This window comes from Myotis daubentonii, chromosome 10, assembly GCF_963259705.1.
Source record: "Myotis daubentonii chromosome 10, mMyoDau2.1, whole genome shotgun sequence".
In the NCBI taxonomy this organism is placed as follows: Eukaryota; Metazoa; Chordata; class Mammalia; order Chiroptera; family Vespertilionidae; genus Myotis; species Myotis daubentonii.
The window spans coordinates 80,465,027-80,487,599 of record NC_081849.1 but is presented as its reverse complement, the minus strand read 5'-3'; the positions used below and the strand labels follow the sequence as shown (position 1 = coordinate 80,487,599).

At 43.0% G+C, this 22,573-nt stretch overlaps 2 protein-coding genes across 3 annotated transcripts in view; one reads left to right on the top strand and one right to left on the bottom strand.

Annotated features, from left to right (window-relative positions):
• The window catches only part of SEPTIN7 (septin 7), a 59,358-nt gene extending 43,799 nt beyond the window's left edge, over window positions 1–15,559 (bottom strand). The window contains exon 1 of one of the 2 annotated variants that reach the window (XM_059655846.1): window positions 15,509–15,559. The gene's annotated coding sequence lies outside the window, so the exon portion shown is untranslated. Of the gene's footprint in view, window positions 1–15,388; window positions 15,407–15,508 lie in introns of those variants that run through there. The other variant, XM_059655847.1, reaches the window with a different exon arrangement.
• A 3,976-nt stretch (window positions 15,560–19,535) lies between these two features.
• Window positions 19,536–21,043, top strand: LOC132211180 (ATP-dependent RNA helicase DDX39A-like). Its single transcript, XM_059655848.1, has one exon. The coding sequence runs from the start codon at window positions 19,612–19,614 to the stop codon at window positions 20,893–20,895; it is 1,284 nt and encodes a 427-aa protein (XP_059511831.1). The 5' UTR covers window positions 19,536–19,611; the 3' UTR covers window positions 20,896–21,043.
• Window positions 21,044–22,573: the final 1,530 nt, after the last annotated feature.

Genomic DNA, 22,573 nt, shown 5'->3' with positions numbered 1-22,573 from the left:
GTGAAGGAAAAATAGACCAAAGAAAACTCCTAGGCTTTGAGCTTGAACAACTCCATGGCTAGTGATATCTCTTAGGGAAAGAGGCAACAAAGAGAAGGAAAAGGCTGGAAAGGTGGGAGCCAAAGTTGCCAAAATAGAAAACATCTTTGAACATGCTAAGTTTGAGGTGTCCATTATATATTCAAGGAGAGATGTCCAGCAAGCAATAGAAGAATCTAGAAATTCTAGGGTTAGTTGGTGCTGTAAACATATATTTGGGAATCATAAGCATATAGATAGTATTATGGAAGGATTGAAAAGAGCACTTGTTTTAGAAACTGCTAAATATACTTTTCAGTAACAACAAAATTGATCACAGGGTGTTGTAATAAACTGGAAACCCAACAAAACCAGAATTTGAGGAAAATTGAGATAGATTCCTAGTAGGATCTACTTAAAAATCTTCAACTACTCCCATCTTTACATCTCCAGAACCCTGGAAATTAACAAAAGGCTTGCAGCAATCCAAAGAGTGCTTATTCAATAAAAAGGACTGAATCTCAGCAAAAACAGCAGCTCCTTTTGCATTTTAACTTGTCCATTCTCATCTCCCCTCCCCAGCACCACAGTAGCCTTGAAAACCAACAACATGCAATAATGGCAAAAATCAGCAGCTGTTCACAACTGGAGGAGGCAAAACATGCTCCTTCAAAGCTTCATTCCCAAAGAACTATCATTATTTGACATGTCTGGTGGTTCCCTGAAAGATCCCACAAGATAACAAAACCACTAAGATAATCAGAGACTTCAATGACAACACACATCAAAGAAAACAGACTTTACAGAATTAGTTCCCCAAAAGTTGATAAACAAACAACAAAAAGCAACAATAAACCCTATGGAATGGGAGACAGGAAGATTCTGACCCCAGTTGCCATACTATATTACTTAAAAGTTCAGCATTCAAGAAAAAATTATGAGAAATGCAACAAGACAAAACCAAAAACCCTCTCCATGAATGCACGGCCCATATAGAGGGGGGAAAAGCCATCAATGAAAACTACCCCCAAAAAGCCCAGACATTAGGTAAACTTAAAGGTGTTAAAAAAAGAAAAAAAAAAAGAAAAACTAATGGAAAGCATGAGAACAATGTTTGCCAATACAGAACATCAATAAAGAGAGAGAAATTATTAAAAAGAACCAAACAAAAATTCTCAAGTTGAAAAGAACTATAAGTGAAATGAAGCTTCAGAACTTGACAGATGTAAATCTTACCTTTCAGTGTACTTAGATTAAATGTAACAGGATTAAACATTCCAACCAAAAGGCAAAGACTGGCTGAATGGAGTTTTAAAAACCATGACTCAACTGTATGGTGCCCACAAGAAACACTTTTAGAATCAGACACAATGAGCTTGAAAGAAAAAGTTTAGGAAAAGTAACAAAAAGAGAGTTAAAGTGGCTACAATACTGACTTTAAGACAAAGATTGTTACCATAGACAAAAAATGTTTTATGTTGATTAAAAAGAGTATTTATCAAGAAGGTATAACGGTTATAAACAAATATGCCCCTAACAACAGAGCCCAAAAATACACAAAGCAAAGACTAACAACATGGAAGGTAGAAATAAGACAATTCAACAAGAACTGGACTTCAATATCTCATTTTCAAAAAGGGATAAAGCAACTACACAGAAGATAAGAAAACAAGACCTGTACGCTACCTTTCACTTATAGTTTTTCTGTCTCCTTTCTTACAGTTTTCTTATTTATGTAAAAATCTAGGGAGAAACTAAAAACTAAATCAGAAACTAATGAGATTGATTGTCCATATGGATAGGTGGAACAGTGATAGAAAGGGGGAACCAGAATAGAGTAAAAAGAGATGTAAGGTCTGAGGGACATTTGTGGATATACTGTTTTTATAGAGTTGACTATTAATACCACAGTAATGTTTCACACATTCCAATAAAAAGTAACCTAAGCCAGCCAGGATATGAGAACACAAAATGAACCAGAAAAGAAATAACAAATGAAGCTAACTGTACTTCAAATCAGTAACATTATCACACTTAGAGTGGGGAAGAAAAAAACATAACTTTGAAACAGTACTTTGTATAAGACTAAAGACAAAAAAGTATATACAAATACTATACCCTAGTACAGTGATGGGGAACTTATGACACGTGTGTCACCTCTGACACGCGAACTCATTTTTTTGGTTGATTTTTCTTTGTTAAATGGCATTTAAATATATAAAATAAATATCAAAAATATAAGTCTTTGTTTTACTATGGTGGCAAATATCAAAAAATTTCTGCATGTGACACAGTACCAGAGTTAAGTTAGGGTTTTTCAAAATGCTGACACACCAAGCTCAAAAGGTTCGCCATCACTGCCCTAGTAAGTAAATAATAACACCAATTCTGAAACTACATTTATGTGTATACCAGAATTGAATAAATATGTAAATTGTGATGGACGCCAGGTTTTTTTCACTGTTGGAGAAAGGAGTTACAAATAAGGTAAAGAAAAAGACTAGATTGAACCTTGTGTTAGTGGACTGAAATTGGTGTATTAGTATGAATTAATGACTTTACATTAATAAACATATACATATATAGTGTTTAGACACACTTAGATACATCGAAATTAATATAGGTGTGAATATATAATTATGTAGTTTCCTAGATCTGCTAAAGACACCTAGAAGCAATGACACCCCAAGAGCAATGACCACTTCTAGTGCTCAGACCTTGCATTCTAAATACTATTCTCAAATAAAAGGAACTTAGACTCCTTGGAGAAATGACTGATCCCAGGGCTTAGGAAAGGAAAACACAAGATGAATCAGAAAGTAAAGAAGTACCCCCCCCAAAACTGAAGGAGCATGTTGAAAGAAAGAATAGGAGCCAACTGAAATAGCTCTCAATGGTCAAATCCAGGACAATTTGATAAAATTTATATTCGTTTCCCTATACCAGTATTAACAAGTAACTGAATGAGTGAATGAATGAATGAATAAATACATAAGACAGAACAGCTCTTCCTTACAAAAGAATCCAATTTTTTTTAAGATATATTTTATTGATTTTTTTACAGAGAGGAAGGGAGAGGGATAGAGAGTTAGAAACATCGATGAGAGAGAAACATCGATCAGCTGCTTCTTGCACACCCACTCCTGGGGATGTTCCCACAACCAAGGCGCATGCCCTTGACCGGAATTGAACCCGGGACCCTTCAGTCCACAGGCCGACGCTCTAGCCACTGAGCCAAACCGGTTAGGGCCCAATTTTTTAAATGTAGCATAACAGAAACAGAATTTATATTTTTCCCTTAAGACATATTTTTAGAAGGAAAATTATTCATGAGAAATATAAACAATATAATGCCTTTTTGATAGAAATTGTTTTTAGATGGTGGTTAATTTGCATACGTAGGCACGAAGCAGCGGAACAAAGACTGAAGGTGGCTCTGGCCGGCCGAAGCAGCGAATACTGAAGACGGCTCTGGCCTGAATGAAGGCCTGGGTCCCAGGTGCCGGAGGAAAACCGGTGCCGGCAGCCAGGGGAAGGGAAGGCCTATTGCACGAATCTTTTCATGCAACAGGCTTCTAGTATATATATACTACAGGCCCGATGCATGAAATTCATGCAAGAGTAGGCCTTCCTTTCCCCGGCTGTCAGCACCGGCTTCCCTCTGGCCCTCGGGACTCAGGCTTCCCTCGCAGCCCTGACTTATCTGGAAGGTCATCCAGAAGGATGTCTGGTCTAATTCGCGTATTATGCTTTTATTATTATAGATTTATTGATTTCAGAGAGGAAGGGAGAAACATCAATGATAAGAGAGAATCATTGGATTGGCTGCCGCCTGCACCACCCCCCCCCTACTGGAGATAGAGCCAACAACCCAGGCATGTGCCCTGACTGGAAATCGAACCTGTGACCTCCTGGTTCATAGGTCGATGCTCAACCACTGAGCCACACCAGCTGGGCCACTTACTGCTTTTAAGAGAAGTTTACAAAAAAAAAAAAAAAAAACTGGAAAGAAAATATATTCAAATTTTAACACTGGTTGTATTTTGCTAAGTGGATTTGGGGTAATTCAGTTTTATAATATTTTCTGTTTTCCAGGTTATTATTACGGAATCTGAAGCATTTCTAGTAAAAAAAAAAATCAGAGAAAGAAAATGAAGTCATGTTCACCACAGTATGTTGTTGTTTTTTAATAGACAAATCAGGTGTTCTTTATTTTCCATTTCTGACAAGTTCATCAGACCAGAGGTCACCAACCTTTCGGATATCACAGACCACAAGTGGTCCGCAAACCACAGGTGGCAACCGCTGCATTGGACTGCAAAGGAAAAAAGAGTAATTCTGACAAGATCTCAAGAAAAATTGTAGAAGGTAATTCTGACAAGCAAGGTACAGAAAGACTGAAAAATTATAAAATAAGATTGATCAATAGCTGGTTAGTTGTATGCCAAATTCAACAGAATTATACACCACCAGGATCCATCTTACTTAAATCCAGATAACATCATTCAATACTTTTGATAAAAAACATGAAAGATAGGCCTGTCAAACTGGCAGATGATAAAAACTGAGAAAGGGCCCTAACCGGTTTGGTTCAGTGGATAGAGCGTCGGCCTTCGGACTGAAGGGTCCCAGGTTCGATTCTGGTCAAGGGCATGTACCTTGGTTGTGGGCACATCCCCAGTAGGGAGTGTGCAGGAGGCAGCTGATCAATGTTTCTCTCTCATTGATGTTTCTAACTATCTCTCTCCCATCCTCTCTGTAAAAAATCAATAAAATATATTAAAAAAAAAGAAAGTCTTAAAAAAAAACTGAGAAAGGTAACAAAAACTTTATATGACACACTCAGAATCCAAATTAAGTTTTAACATAGAAATATGTGGATCTAAACCATTACCTTTTTCCCCAACCCAAACCAGAATTTGAAAGACAAACTTTCAGTTAAGATCAGACTACAAAAGAAGGTGAAAGCACATTTTCAGCCATTCAATCAACAAGTTGCTCTAGTTACCACAACAACAAAAAGTGAAGAAGTTAAACCAATAGCAGCATGAAAGGAAAAAGCAGGAACATCTTAGCTAAAGCTATGCTCCATAAATCAATAGCTACCCTAAAAGGTAATTTAACTCTAGATCTCATTAACAGACTTATAGCAAGTAGAACGAGACAAAAGATAGATGTATTCTGATCTGTAATTTTAAGATCACAAGATATGCACTTCTTGGTTTCAGCAGGGATATGTACAAAACAAAGTTCACAGGGAAGTAACGATGGTTAGAAGCATATAACCCACTGCCACAAATATTGTTAAAGGTAATGGAAAGACCAAATCTCTACAAAAGACTCAGAGAGGGATTTTTAAAAACTATCCTATATAATAAAAGGCTAATATGCAAATTGACCAAACAGCAGAACAACCAGTCGCTATGACATGCACTGACCACCAGGGGGCAGACACTCAACGTAGAAGCTGCCCCCTGGTGGTCAGTGCGCTCCCACAGGGGGAGCACCGCTCAGCCAGAAGCCAGGCTCACGGCTGGTGAGCGCAGCTGTGATGGAGGAGCCTCTCTCGACTCTGCAGCAGTACTACCGAGTGACGGCAGCAGGCGCAGCGGGCCAGGATGAGTGCAAGTGGCATGGCGCCTGGCCCCAGTTCTGGCTCCTCCCTTGCCGCCTGCTGCTTGGCACACTGCTACATCCCTCAGGGGATGTCCGGCTTCCGGTTTTGGTGCGATCCCCGCAGGCCAGGTGGACGAATCCAGTAGTATATTTTAATAAGAAATATGAATACCAGTATCTGCTCTAACTCAGAGCTATGCTCTGGTGAGTAAATTACATAACCTTTCTGAGCCTTAGATTGGGATAATGTCTTTATGAGGTTATTGTAAGATATACATATATTTTCACACATATACATATGTATGTATACTAGTATACATAAATGAAATATTTACCACTTCACAAAGAGTGAAGTACAATGTGCAATTATTAAGGTCTCTATTCTTTGCAGATAAGTGATTCCCAATCCTGGTTGTAATCAAAAGTAACTGAGGAGCTTTATAAAAAAGTTACCTGGGCCTCAGCCTAGAAACAGAGTAAAATCTTTTCCTGGTTCATAGGTTGACACTCAACCACTGAGCCACGCAGGCTGGGTGACAAGTAGAATCTTGCTGATAGGGCCGAGAAAACAGTATTTTTAATAAGAATCTTTAGAAGCCTATACTATAAACAGAAAAATATTTAAAGTTCTATAATTGGCCAATTATATTAGTAGTATTTGGGGTACAATAATCTTATAAAGACTTATTAAATGAAGTGGGAAGAGACTGGAAGCAATGAGACCAATGAGGAAACTACTCAATAGGAAAGACAGTCCTTTGTTCATCTTGGTTAGATTCTAATTTGTTAAATGGAATGCACTAATGAGTAGCTAGATATAGAACACTCACCCTTCAAATCATCTAACACAGATTCAAATAAAAGTTTCCATCAAGCATAAAATTCCTCTTATTCCCTTATTCCAGGCCAGTTTATTCCATATAACACTGATTTCATACAACATGGCATATTTGCAAGTTTATGGTATTACTTCTTCATTTCCTCCATGTTGATCAAAATACTTAACTTTCATAAAGATAGGGGTTGCAATTTTTAAGCAAGTCTAAACTAGCTCCAAAATTTAAAAAAAAAAAAAAAAAAGGCCCTCGCTGGGGTGATCAGTGGTTAGAGCGTCCACCTATGGATTAAAGAGTCTCAGATTCAATTCAAGGTCAAGGATGGGGGCACATGTGGAAGGCAACCAATCGATGTGTCTCTTTCACATTGATGTCTCTCTCTCTCTCTCTCTCTCTCTCTCTCTACCCCTTCTCCCTCCCTTCCACTTTCTAGAAATCAATGGAAAAAGTATCCTCCAATGAGGATTAAAAAAGAAAACAAAGAAACAATATCTATATAATTATCTTTCTAACAGCACAGCACCATGGTCAAACACAAACTTAACTACTTTTGGTGAGTCTGCTTGCCAGCTAAGTCATTCTAGTTTTATCTTTATGGCTCACAGCTGAATGAACCCTCCTCTCAAAATGTAACTCCTAGTTGTTCTGTATGAGACCAACTTTTATATTCTATTATAAAATCCAAAACAGAACTGTGTATATTTCTATCTAGGATCACTAGTTCCATCCTTTCTGCCAAGTTCTCAAGTTTCCAAACTTAAGCTAGAGATATGTTAACTACTAGATTCACCCTTTCCAGCAACGAGAAAACTAAAAGACAAGTTCCTGGCTGTGTAGCTCAGTTGGTTAGAGCATCATCCCTGATATGCCAAGGTTGCAGGTTCAATTCCTGGTCAGGGCACATACAAGAACCAACCAATGAATTCATAAATAAGTGGAACAATATGCATAATCCATGGTCACAGACAATAGGGTGCTAAAGGCCTAGATGGGGTGAGGAGGGTTGGAAGGGCTCAACGGGGGAGGGGACATATGTAATACTTTCAACATTAAATAATTATTTTTAAAAAGATGATAAGAAAATAAGTGGAACAACCTATTTCTCTCTCACGATAAATCAATAAATAGCCTATATAATAAAAGTACAATATGCCAGTCAACTGCTCGACCAGTCGCTATAATGTGCACTGACCACCAGGGGGCAGATGCTCCAACTGGTAGGTTAGCTTGCTGCTGGGGTCTGGCTGATCAGGACTGGGTGAGAGGGCTGGACACGCCCTGGAGCCTTCCCACGGTCCCTCTCTGGCCGGCTGGCCCCCATCGGCCCTGATTGAGACTGGGCAAGATGGCCCGATCACCAGCCAGGCCAAGGGACCCCACCCATGAATTCATGCATGAATTTGTGCACTGGGCCTCTAGTAAAAAATAGAAGACTACAATTTGTCCTCTAAGCATGTATGTACTAGCATGGTCTTTGCAAATTATACAATGAGTACATATTTTGGTTTTCTATTTGCACATTATTTTATACTCCATAAAATATTAATCACTTCTACTTTATTTCATTTTCACCCAGCATATCAACTATACAGAATACAACTGGAAAACAGAAATGGATATCTAACTCACTGCTTAACAAGTAGCAGACCTTCAATACAGAAATGAACCAGGAAATAAAAGCTGAGCAAGTAAAACACAAAGATTTGTAACAGCAAACTGTATAGTTACAAACTCCAGGGACAGAAGAAGATAAATATATCCACAGAACAGAAAAAAGTGAAAAGCAATGTACATATAGTTTAAAAAAGCAAAAATGACTATCATATTGCATTATTTAATAGTTCTATACTATATAAGTCACAGCATAAAACAAAATATTCCTGATATTGATTTTAGGAAGTTCAGTATATTCTACTGAAAATATGGAACTAATCAGTTTATACATAACAAATCTCTCTCCTGTAATATAAGAAACAGAAATTAAAACAAGTTTAATGTACTAAACTAGGAAAATAACTAGGGAGAGCAGAAGAGGTTTGCTTGAAGATACTCTTTAAAATAATTCTTAAAATTCTAAAATATTGAAACTACAAATAAAAAATGGCTAGGCAAATTAGGGTATCAACATTGGAACACCATGTATATATTTAATACATATGTTTAATTCATATAAGTTAATACACCAAAAACCACATTAAATATTAAGTGAATAATATCTTGGTTTTGTATAAAATGTAAGAGTTTACAGAGTACTTTTACAAATACCACATAATATGTAATTCATGTCAGAGGTTATCAATCCTGATGGCTCATCATAATTAACTAAAATACTGATATATGCACACTTTTTGAACCCCCACCTCATACCTGTGAATTAATGAGCCTCCAAGCATTAAGCATTAGAAGTGTTTCCAATGCCTGACCAAGGTTAAGAACCACTAACCACTAATATACCTCTAATTACAGCCATGAAAAAATTTTAAGTAATTAAAAAAGAACACAAATTAACTTTTAGCGACTGAAATAACTTAATGGTTTTTATTCCTTCTGGTTAATTTGTTTAAATTAATCATAAAAGGAACTAAATATATATATACATATATATGAAACTTTTTAAAATTAAAAATAGTTTAAAATGTTGGTGGTTGGCAGTATATTAGTTACTGAAAAGTGTTTCCCTGTTTAGAACACCTCACATCCCAGAATGCTAACAAATGAAGTGGTACCCTGGTCATTTAAATAACAGTATAAACAGAAAGCACTAGAATAAAAGTACTATAAAGAGTTTGCCTCCTCTTAACAAATAATGATTTCACTGAAAGTATTTACAGATTCTCTAAAACTGTACCAAAATATTCCTCAAAAAGAAAGAACTTGAATTACAATCTGAATGAACAATTTGAATACATAAGGATACAAAATGTCATTGTGTAAAGAAACACCTGCATGACCCTTAAACAGCTGCTGCTGTGAAATATACCAGCAGAAATTTTAAGTAAACATTTTAGTATTACTCAAGAAAGTGGTGACTTCTGATCTAACTTTGAAGAATGCATGAGTTTCACACAAATCACTGTATTCCAATTTCCTTCAATTCTGCTCACCAAAGCACAAATATTAACCAAAAAAAAAAAAAAATGTACTGACCAAACTACCAGTATAGCTTTTGTTCAATATGTCAGATTCAATTACTAAACATAAAAATTCAAAGCACAAATGAATAAATTTATAATAATCTTAAAATGTTTATTTTCCATCCAAGATTTCTCCTAATCCTGAGACTACCAGACATGCCTACTTAGCTATCTCCCTAGCCTCGCAATTTCATGTGTGTTTTTGTTGTTGTTAGTTTTTGTTCATCTTCATTGGAGGATATTTTTTTCCTTTGATTTTTAGAGAGAATGGGAGGGAGGGAGTTGGGGAGAGAGAAATATTGATGGAGAGAGACAAATCGATACAGTAGCCTCCCACACGCGCCAAATATGCGAATATGCAGGTACACGCCCTTGACCAGAAATCGAACCCATGCATGGGCCAACACTCTAACCACTGAGCACACTGGCCAGGGATCAATTTCATGTTTTAAATCACCTATCTCAAGAATTGATACTCTTTTATTTTTTTAAGTAAATCTCCCATCCACACCCTTCCTCAGCTGGCCAGTTTCATCCAGAAAGCTCCAACATTTCTGGGTTCATTATCTACCACCTACATCTCCTCACACACGACATATCTCACAACATCCCTATACCCCATGTCCTTTGCTAACACCCTACTGATGTCCTTCATCACTTTTTAGTTCTAGGACAGCTGCGTTAACCTTCCTTATTTCATTGGCCACACCTTGTACTCTATCTTCCCTACTGGAATTATCATCATGTTGCTCATCGTTACCCCTCGTCTTTTAAAATCCTTTAATAAAGATTTTTTTAAAATCCTCAACATACCACACAAGATCTCATAACCTACACCACTATGATTTCACAGCTTAGAATAAGTGTGAAAATTTTCCTCTACCTAATAACTTATACCCAACTTTAAGATTCATCTTTTCCATTTTGGAAAAGGTATCCTTCTCCTACTACTCCCACTATATACATACCTTTAAATCATATCACAAATGATTTAGTAAGTAAATATTAAAGTGAACAAAACAGTCCTTGAGAGTTTAAGAAACTTACAATGGAGACAGAAAAGTAGCTAATTGCCAAATAGTCTAATACCCTTTTTAAAGCTAAGATCTGAGTGCTTGTTATAAGCCAGGCTAAGAACTTGCCATGTATTATCTCATTTAATTTTCCAATAACTTTGGAGTCCTACTTTTTTTAAAATATATTTTGATTTTTTACAGAGAAGAAGGGTAAGGGATAGAGAGTTAGAAACATCGATGAGAGAGAAACATTGATCAGCTGCCTCCTGCACACTCCCTACATGTGCCCGCAACCAAGGTACATGCCCTTGACTGGAATCGAACCTGGGACCCTTCAGTCCGCAGGCCGATGCTCTATCCACTGAGCCAAACCAGTCAGGGCCCTACTTTTTTTTTTTACAAAGAAGGAAACAAGAAAAAATTCTGTTATCTTTCCAAGGTTCAGTTAAGTTTTAGGGATGTGAATCCAGGCCTAACTCCAAAATCTAAGCTCTTAATCAATCACCAGGCCTTCTATTTCTGACACAGCATTTAACTCACTTTCCCCGGTGCCTGACACACAGCAGGCACAAGATACAAATTTGTTAAATGAGTGAATGTGAGTGTTGAGATCCTAAGCTAGTTACAATATCATCAACACTACTACTTTAATTATAGTATCTTGTGTCAAAGAGTTCAAAAACTCTGCGAAATAATAATAAAAGAGTTATCTGGGAGTTTGACCAGGGGGTAGGGCCGGCCGGGGGAAGGGAGGGAGTACCAGGCTAGCAGCCAGCAGCAGCTAGGGACCCTACCAGTGCACGAATTTCATGCATTGGGCCTCTAGTTGAGAATAAGTATCTATCAGAAGGGGACATGTTAAACAAATCACAGCCTATCCGTATATAGTTACGTACAACTTAACAATGGGGTATGTTCTGAGAAATGAGGTAAGCAATTCTGCCGTGCACTTATACAAATCTAAATGATATATAGCCTACTACACACCTAGGCTATATGGTTTAGCCCATCTCCTAGGTAATACACCTGTACAGCATGTTACCGTACTGAATACTGTAGGTGATTTTAACACAATAGTATTTGTGTATCTAAACATAGGAAAGTAAGTAAAAATACGATGTTAAAAGAGTAAAAATGGTACACCTATATAGGGCACTTATGTAAGAGGCCCTGACTGACCGACCCTCCTGTGTGAGGTTCATCAATTATACTTTGGAAAATACTGACCTAGTACTATAATGTTGTATGTTCAATAATTACTGACCATGTTTCACAAAGGTCCACTAATTAAGTGATGAATGTACAGACACACAAAAGCTACCTAGGTGATTCTGATTCCCAAGTTTGAAAAATACTAAGTATTAAGTGGCTGGAGTTCTAGGAAGAAGAATTATGGACTAGATCCGTGTTCGGCAAACCGCGGCTCACGAGCCACATGCGGCTCTTCGGCCCCTTGAGTGTGGCTCTTCCACAAAATACCACGTGGGGGCGCGCACGTACAGTGCGATTGAAACTTCGTGGCCCATTCGCAGAAGTCGGTATTTTGTGGAAGAGTCGGTATTTTGTGGAACAGCCACACTCAAGAGGCCAAAGAGCCAAATGTGTCTCGCGAGCCGCAGTTTGCCGAGCCGCAGTTTGCCGACCATTGGCAAACTGTGTCTAGTCTAGTCACTAGATGGTTAAGAAAGACCTCTCTTCTCCACTTCCTACAATGCTGCAGTGGCTACCACCCAACTCCATCTGGCTTTGAGATGAGCTCCTCTCAAGCAGTAGCCTCAGCTCTCTCTATCCACACACAAACGAATCTGGGTAAGAAAAAGCCACATGGACTTAATATCATTTAAAGCTTTCCTCCTCACACCAAGACTTCCAACCCCTTGCACATACTGCACATCCAACTATATATCCCCCAGAGTGTTTTTACAAATTTTTACCATAATTCTTAATAAAAAAAGAAATATCACAAACAATACTTATATAACAGAATTTAATTCTCCCGAAATTTATACTAATGTACTGCTATTTTCTATTTCTTTCTTACCTTTTTGTTGTTAATCCTCACCCGAGGATATTTTTCCCACTGATTTTTAGAAAGAGTGGAAGAGCGGGAAAGACAGAAAGAAATATCAATGTGAGATCAACACATCGATTGGTTGCCTCCTGCAAGAGCCCCAACCAGGGCCGGGGAGGAGCCTGCAACCCAGGTACATGCCCTTGACTGTAATCAAACCTGGGACCCTTTGGGTGACGCTCTATCCAGAGCCAAACCCGATAGGGCTCTCTCCTACTTTTTAAAAAGCATTAGGAGAAATCCACAAAATTGATTTCAAGACCAACTAATAGGTCTCAACTTGCAGTCTGCAAAACACTGTTGTAGAGACCAACAGTCTACATTTAGCAGTATGCTCTCATCGGACAGGCCTAACCTATAGTCATGCTACCTTAAAATTCTACTCTGCAAAACACATTTTTTTCTACATCACTTTCATTGTGTAATTAATCTCAAATCATTTACAATTCAAATTTAGTACAGTGAACATATCAAAAGTTTTGTCTTAAAATTTAGTAAAATGCATAAATGTTAAAATAAAATGTTTCAATCTCTAATCAAAATTGAACATGGCTTATTAGCTCAAAATGTGAAACGTGGTTCTCCACTGTAATTCAGTAGGTAACAATACTCTATTGGCAAAACCCAGAGTAGAGCATAGCCATTGTGAATATGTGTACCATCGAATTATAAGAAGTCTGAAACCAAGAGCTCTACCACGGTCTTCACTGACTGGTCCTGTCATCTGACCACCCCCATGCATGAGACCTTGGAAACCACAGATCTAACTCTTCCTCCTCCCCAAGCTGTTTTTTTTTGTTTGTGTTTTTTTTGGGGGGGGGGGGTGAGTGAGGGGAGTCACCTATGTTGTAGTCAACCCTCTACAATTGCTTTAAGATCTGTCAGGATCCAACCTTATCTCAAACTAGCTCAGAAGTTCTGGCATGGACTTATTTAAGATTATTTCTATGGGAAAATCCATAAATCTAAACAACCAATTTTATAACAAACTTCTGAAACATAATCTATTGATAACACTACCTTTCATGTAGTTACACTATTGAATACCTTATCTGCAAGAGAAAACCAGAAACCAAAAACTCTTAACTAAATAACAAATATATATGTGTGTGTGTGTGTATATATATATATGTATATGTGTGTGTGTGTATATATATCCTTTCTGTAAATTAAAATCTACTTGACAAACACAAAATGAAGTTCTAGAATCAGTTATGAACTTCAGTTCTGTAAACCTAACCGCACAGGTGACATTTTTAATAACTTTACTGAAAGAACCTGGCTTCTCAATAAAAAGGAGGGAAAAGAGAGAGAACCAGGCTCCATCGTGTTGTCCCCACAGACTGACGCGAAGTGACCAGACAGCCCACCCCTGCCGCGTCCACGCTCACTTCCCGCTGCCCGCGCCCTCCTCCAGCCCCACCCGACAGCTGGGTGGGTGAGGGACCGTTTCCTGCCGCCTCCTTCGCCCCGTCCCGGCTATTTGGAGGCACAAGGGATCCAGGCAGCAGCAACCAGCTTTGGAGCCGTTTATATCCGAAGGCACCGGCCTTCCGTCTAGCGGGCTTCCATAAATTTCATGTCAACGCTATCTGTGCATTTAACGCCTAAAACGTTTCCTCCCCAACTTGCTCATAAGCTGGGGGTTGGGGTGGGGGACGGAGGTGCGGACCACATGCGTCACCTGCGTGTCTGTCAATGTGTAAAACAAGTAACATGTTCTGAATCCAGACTGCCCGTTCATTTAGATTTTCAGGGGCACTCGGCACCCTTCCCCTTTTACCAAAATAGACCAAAAGAAACCTTAGGGCTGAACTCTGACAATGAACTCGCAACGACGTTATGGCGGTCACGGAGCAGGCACCTGGGTGCCACGGTTCCTGCCTCGCGCGGGGAAAACCCCGGTGGGAAACAGGGTGCTCCCACCCCGTCCCGCAGCGAGGGGCGCGCGTCCGGACACTCGCCGCCGGCTGCCCACCGCCCGGCCCGCCAGGGAGCGCGGCAGTGGAAAATGTGAATGAAACGGCCTCGCTCTCTCCGACGCGCGGGGGGAGCGGAGGAAACGAAAGGGCTCGGTACAGAGTCACCGAGAACACTGCACACTTTCAGAAATGAGGGGTCCCTCCCCTCCCCGCGACCCTTCCCACCCGCTTCCACTCCTCGGGAGGGCGCCCTTCCCCGACGTTCTTTCCCTTTTTTTCTTACAAATTAAGCCCAAAGCGGGCTCCTTAGTCCCGGTCCTCAAGCCTCGCCCGCCATCCCCCGGCCTTCGGGCCGCGCCGGGGGGAAGGAAGCCCGAGCGGCGGCAGGGGCAGCGCTGCAGCCGCCTCCCCGCGGCCGCAGCCCAGCGCATCCTTCCTCCTCCCGCCCGCGCCCGCCGGGCCGGCCCACACCCCCCACCTCCGCGCCGGGCCGGGCCGCTCCCGCGAGGGGAGCTCCCGCGGGGCTGCGGCCGGCCGCCCGGGGAAGCCGGGCCGCGGAAGCCGGCGGGCCGGGCACAGACGACCCCCGCGGGCTGCTCCGGCCGCGGCGCCGGAGGCCGCGGCTCCCGTCTCCCCGCTCCCGGGCCCGCCCGCCGCGGCACAGGAAACGCCGCCGCCTCGGCTCCCCTCGCCTTCAATTCAAACTGTCACCGCCGCCGCCTCCCCTCCCCCCGGGCCCGCCGCCGCCGCGCCCCGGGCCCGCCGTGGCCCCCACCCCACCTCCTCTCGCCACCGCCCCCGCCTGGCCTCAGGGCGTTCCCCCGGCCGGGTCCGCGGCCGCAGCGGCCCCCCGCGCCCGGAGCCGCCGACCCGCGCCGGGCGGCCCGGAGCTGAGACTCACCCATGGTGCTGCTGTTGACGCTCCTCTCCTCAGCAGCAGCGGATCTCGCACTGACCGACATCCCCTCCCCCTCCGCGACCAGCCGGGGAGCGGCGCAGCCCGCGATTCTCCAAGGCCGCCTACGCCAGTTCCGCGGCGCAGCCGCCCGGCGTCGCTGCCCGGCTTGCGCAGCTCGCAGCACCCGGACTCCTCCTCCGGCTCGCGCACGCCTCCCGCCCCCGCCCCCTCCGAGAGGCTTCCGGGCCGCGCGGCGGCCGCTGAGATCTCGCGAGATTTCCCCTTCCCGGCCTCGCCTCCCTGCTCCATGGTGAGCATGACTTCATTGGCGTCCGCGCTCGTTTGCCGCTCGGGGGCGGCCGCCATGTTTAAGTTGGCGGGGTTGGGCACCGCCGGGGCCACGTGCAGGCAGGCGTCAGCAGGCTTCTTCAACACTGCCTCTAAGGTTAAACCCTCCCGTTCGTCGGTGAAGAGCCTGAGGAAGGTGTGAGGGGAAGGCCGGTGGGGCGCGAGGGTGGGGTTGCCCTCACTAAACATGGCCGCCGCGAGGGCCGCCCCGCGCGATCTGACGTCAGAGCTTGGGAGGCGGGCGCCGCCCGGTTGGCCTCGGCGCCTCCTTACGGATTTGGCGTAAGGCGGAGAGGCGCCACCGGGGGAGGCCCGGCTGGGGAGCGGCGCTCGGGGCGGGGGCCTGGTCCGCGCCCGGGCTTCCAGCTACTGACCTGGCGGCGTGGCGAGTGGAGGGGAGAGACAGTTGGAGGCAAGCGTCCGTGCCCCGTCCACCCCGCCGCCTCAGCCTCCTGCGCGGGGTCGCAAGTGAGATTAGGCCCTGGACGCCCCCCGCCCCCCGGGCGCTGTCACTTTGGGGGCCTGGCACAGCCCAGGGGTCGGCTGCGCGGCTGCCCCCGCGGACCCTCCGCGTTAGGCCCGCCCTGGGCCCGGGTCCGGCCGCCGGGGGCGCGCACTCGAGTTGAGAGAATGAATGGGCGCACGTGAGGCCACGGGGTGACCGTGAACGAGGCATCCAGGGCTGACAGTGTGTGGCCCTTGGAGCCGCCTCCAAACGCTTTCCAGGGAGAGCGTCACTCATCCATCGGCTTCTGGGCCCTTCTGGAAGACGAATGAATGGCCTGTATAATTCATGCACATGGGTTATCTTTCCTATTAAGCTGCATGTTAGGACTTACATAGGAATAAATAAATATAAACTTATACTATATATATATATAAATATTCATGAACCGGCATAAGGATGTTCATAGCAGCATTGCTTATATTAGTGAGACAATTTAAATGTCCATTGTGGGAGAGTAGATGTATAAGTTACGTTTGTTGGACAAATGGACATACATGGAATACTAAATGTACACTAATGAGCCAAAGATGCTAGTGTTCATTTAAACAGAATCCATTAACATAATATTGAGAGGGGAGGGAAGGAATCAGGTTGCAAAAAGACATATATGGTATACAAAAGTTTAAGAACCGGAAATCACATAAGGAAGTGATGGGACACCAAATTCAGAATAGTGATTTACTCATGGAGAGGAAGGGAAGGGAATGTAATAGGGAGGGCTCCCTAGCATCTGTAATGCTTTATTTTGTCCCAAAAATAATCTGCAGAAAATGTGGCAAAAGCTTAGAGCCAGGTGGAGGATACATGGGGTGTTAAATTGTAATTATTTTCTATACTGCTCTGTATACTTGAAATGTTTCCGATTTCTTTTTTCTAATAAAGGACATTTTATCTAAGGAAACAGCTTGGTTTGCATCTTGGTATATTTCCAAAGTCCTCATTTGCTCCCTCGTTTCTTCTCAGCAGAAAGAACCCTTCAGAGAGGAATGCCAGCAACCTCCTGTCTCCATCTTCATCAGCCTGCCTGCCCCCATGCCCACCCTGCCCAACATTGCAGGGCATCAGGTATCTACCTTGTCCAAGGCACGGATTTCTGCATGTTCTCTGTATTTGATCTGCTCATGTCTGTCCTCTGGATTCTGTTGCCTCCTGTCCACCCAAGAGCTTCATTCAATGGATTATTTATTCAATGCGTCTCGGTTCTGCCCCTGCCACTCCACTGAGATTCTAAATAAAGTCCCTAATAACCTGTTTGTTCAATCCAGTGGACCCTCTTTCTTATTTCACTTGACCTCTTGGCAGCATTTGATACTGGTGATCAAGGCCTGCTGCGTTGACAGCCCCTTGATTTGTGAAACCACACTTTGCTAGTTTTCCTCTGGCTTCTTTATAGCACGGTATTTTAACTTCCAGGATGCCCATCTTCTGCCTGTCCCTTACATGCCCATGTACCTCAGAGTTGTGTCCTAGTCAGTTTATTCCTATCTCACCTTTTATACTCTCCTTTGATGATCACATTCACTGCCATGGATTCGGTGATTATGCTAATGACTCCTAAATAAAAATTTCTAGTTCTCTTTTCTTACTACAAATCTGCATACCTGACTGCCTTCAAGATATACATCCCCAAGTTCCAATGTATCTCAAAACAATGTATCCCAAATTAAATCCTCATTTTACTTGTTTCTTTGTTCTCAATCTCTAAATGGTATCATCATCAACCCAGTGGCCTCAGCCAGAAATACTCAGCCCCTCCCTCTCACCATTGACAGCCATGGGAAAGTCCCGTCAATGTCTCCTTCTCAGAGATGTCTAAACTCTTCATTTCTCTCCATCTCCACTACTCCTGTTCTAGCTAGGCCAATATCTCCGGCCTCACCTCTCTACAGTGGCCTTTCTGTCCAGTTTTATCCCAACTCATTCTTCACATTGTACCCAGAGAGACCTTCCTAAACTTTATGTATGTACTTAAAGTCTTCAGACTTTCTCTCAGGAAATTTACATGATCCATATTCTTATTTCTGGCCAACCTGCCATGCCTTGCTCTCTATAAAAACTCTAGCAAGCCTTGTTACCACCCCCCCCCCACCCCCCGCCTTCACTCTTTTTTTACACTAGCATTCCTTACCTGGCTTTCTCCTTTAAGTCTCAGCTCAGCCATCATTTTCTCTTAGAGCCTTCCTTGATCTCCCAAGATGCCGGAAGCCGGTCCATCCTTGCTGCTTGACACAGTCGCTGCAGGGAAGAAACATCTGCACAGCATATGTTTCAAGGGACCTGGCATATGTGGCATACTGTTCTTAATATGTTTGCTCCCGCCGAAACCGGTTTGGCTCAGTGGATAGAGCGTCAGCCTGCAGATTGAAAGGTCCCAGGTTCGATTCCGGTCAAGGTCATGTACCTGGTTGCGGACACATCCCCAGTAGGAGATGTGCAGGAGGCAGCTGATAGATGTTTCTCTCTCATCGATGTTTCTAACTCCCTATCTCTCTCCCTTCCTCTCTGTAAAATATCAATAAAATATATTTTAAAAAATGTTTGCTCCCCCTCTTAGCGCTATGTGTTTTAAACAAGACCACCTCCCCAAGAAAGGTTGTTTCCCCAGGTGAGGATTTTTTCCCTGAAGTTAGGGATTAACAGGACTAAGGAAGAGAATAAATCAGTGAAACCCCCTAGTGTTACAGAAATACCATGTACTACTTATGAAGAACTTGGACTAAGACTATTGGCAATAAATTTGGGACTTGTTGGGCCCACATCCCCAGGGGTCTGCCCACCAGGGAAAGCACCAAAGCCTATACCCCTGGAGACCCACCAACACAGGGCAGTCTCAGGGAAGGGAGGACATAACCTTTACTGGGTAGGATAATCTCCTTCAGTCACTTCTTTGTAGCTTATCAGTAGAGCAGTGACCTTGGAATAGCCCTTATAATGGAACAGAGATTAACCTAGACAGGATTAAACTCAACAGAACTAGATTAACAAACGCCCTAACCTTTGGAATACAATGGATAGGATTAAACTCAACAGAACTAGATTAACAAACGCCCTAACCTTTGGAATACAATGGATAGGATTAAAATCAACTGGTATAAATACAGATGTAACAGGACAATAAAGAGAGAATCTGGTGCTCAGTCCAACGCAGGAGGCAGGAAGTGCTCTAGCTCGTGTCAGGGCACGGGATGGGCATCGTGGTGGGTCGACTCTTGGAGCGCGCGGAGGTGAACGGGGAACTAGTATTATGGCGGAACAGGATGTGGAAAACGAGCTTCTGGATTATGAGGAAGATGAAGAGCCCCAGGCTCCTACAGAGAGCACCCCAGTACCCCCCAAGAAAGATGTCAAGGGGTCCTACGTTTCCATCCACAGCTCTGGCTTCCGGGACTTTCTGCTGAAGCCTGAGCTCCTGAGGGCCATAGTGGACTGTGGCTTTGAGCATCCATCTGAGGTTCAGCACGAGTGTATTCCCCAAGCCATCCTGGGCATGGATGTCCTGTGCCAGGCCAAGTCTGGAATGGGCAAGACTGCAGTCTTCGTGCTGGCCACCCTACAGCAGATCGAGCCCGTCAATGGACAGGTGACCGTCCTAGTCATGTGCCACACTCAGGAGCTGGCCTTTCAGATCAGCAAGGAGTATGAGCGCTTCTCCAAGTACATGCCCAGTGTCAAGGTGTCCGTGTTCTTCGGGGGTCTTTCCATCAAGAAGGACGAAGAGGTGCTGAAGAAGGACTATCCCCACGTCGTGGTGGGGACTCCAGGCCGCATCTTGGCACTCGTGCGGAACAGGAGCCTCAACCTGAGAAACGTGAAGCACTTCGTGCTGGATGAGTGTGACAAGATGCTGGAGCAGCTGGACCTGCGGCGGGATGTACAGGAGATCTTTCGCCTGACGCCACACGAGAAGCAGTGCATGATGTTCAGTGCCACCCTGAGTAAGGAGATCCGGCTCGTCTGCAGGAAGTTCATGCAAGATCCCTTGGAGGTGTTTGTAGATGACGAGACCAAGCTCACGCTGCATGGGCTGCAGCAGTACTATGTCAAGCTCAAAGACAGCGAAAAGAACCGTAAACTCTTCGACCTCCTGGACGTGCTAGAGTTTAACCAGGTGGTGATCTTTGTGAAGTCGGTGCAGCGCTGCATGGCCCTGGCCCAGCTGCTCGTGGAACAGAACTTCCCAGCCATCGCCATCCACAGGGCCATGGCCCAGGAGGAGCGCCTATCACGCTATCAGCAGTTCAAGGACTTTCAGCGGCGGATCCTGGTGGCCACCAATCTGTTTGGCCGAGGGATGGACATTGAGCGAGTCAACATCGTCTTCAATTATGACATGCCTGAGGACTCGGACACCTATCTCCACCGGGTGGCCCGTGCCGGTCGCTTTGGCACCAAAGGCCTGGCTATCACTTTTGTATCTAATGAGAATGATGCCAAAATCCTCAATGATGTTCAGGATAGGTTTGAAGTCAATGTGGCAGAGCTTCCTGAAGAAATTGACATCTCCACATACATTGAGCAGAGCCAGTAACCACACACCTGATATCCCGGAGCCACCCCGCTTCCCACTTGCTGCTTCAAGTCCTCTTTCTAGGCGACAGTGGGGCTTTCTTTTTCTGTTCAAACACTAGATTTGTGTAAGAATAAATTTTTATTATGAAAAAAAAAAAGAGAGAGAACCTGGCTGGAGAACCTGGCTATGATGATCAACTGAATGCTGCCTCCGTGTCCTTCATTCTTTGCCGACTTCGTCCACACCTATGGGAACCCCTGGGCCTGTTGGGGATGGACCCCAACACCAAGATTGGGCAAGATACCCTCTTACCACCCCACTCCCATAGTATCGTATTTACTGCTACGGTAGCACAGTTTTTTGCATACTTGTCTCTTTCATGGAAGTCTAAGCTACTTAAGAGCAGGCACTCTTATCTTGTTCAGCTGTGGGTCCCCAGTACCTAGCACAGGGTCTGGTATTCATTATTTCATTCAGCAAATATTTCTTGAGTCATAACTGGGTACTAGGCACCAGCACAGTGGATAATGTGTGGAATGGGAAACCCTTGAAGGAGGTCTCTGAGAAGCAAGGGGATCTGTGAAGTCAAAATTAATTTCAACACAAAGACTATTTTTAAATTTTTTTGATTCTCATTCTCTCATGAGCATATAGTAGAGTTTTCCAGAGACTACATGAAGTGTGATAAGTGCAACAGATTGAATGCAGAAACATATAAATAATTTCAGCTAATTTTAAGCCAAACATTAAAGGGATTTGCAAAAATGTAAAACAGTACCACTCTTCAAACTAATTTCTTTTTGTTTTGCAAGATATGGTTAATTTTCATAAAAAATGTGTTATTTATGTTGATGTATAATGGCTTTGTTATTTTTAATAAATAATATTTTTAAACTTCCTCAGTTTTAATTTCTAATAAGTATCAATATATATACTCCACATGTACAAAAATTCTTTGGGGTCCTCAATAATTTGTAAGAATGTAAAAGGCTCCCGAGCCCAGATGTTTGAGAATTGCTGCACTAACACATCTTGTATATATGTCCAATGTAGATGTGGCAAATAATTAATGGATGTCAGTTTGCCAAGATGCTGGCACGTGGGTGCTTAATGTTTCTTAATCAAAACTTCCCCAGAATATCTGAATAGCAAAAATACCCTTACTATCTGAATATGTATAAGTGAAAATATTTTGTAAATGAATATGCTTTGTCAACTATGGCATGTCATACAAATACTATTGTTTTCGTAATTTTTTGTGACAAATTTGGACTAACGTTCTAGCTTTGATAGTAGAACCAGAATTACCTATTATAATCTATTAGAAGCCCAGCACACAAAATCTCACGACCCCACCCACCCATGTGCACCTCACTGTGCTCGAAGCCCCGCCCACCCGAGCAGGTCTTTGGTTGTTATGGCATTAGGGCCAGTGGCTTTTTATAATATAGATAGTTGACTTGAAGATGAGAATTTTTATAGCCAGCCATGTCACATCAATCTAATCCATATAACAATTTTATGAAATAGATATTACTCTCAATTTTTTTTAAATGAGCAAACCAATATTCAGAGAAGTGAAGTGAAAGGCCTCCAAATTTGTAAGAACCTGAGACAAGATTCAGAGACCTCATGCTTTTCCAATACATAAGACCTCAGGTGAAGAGATTCATTTCTCTGTTGTCCTGAATCCTGT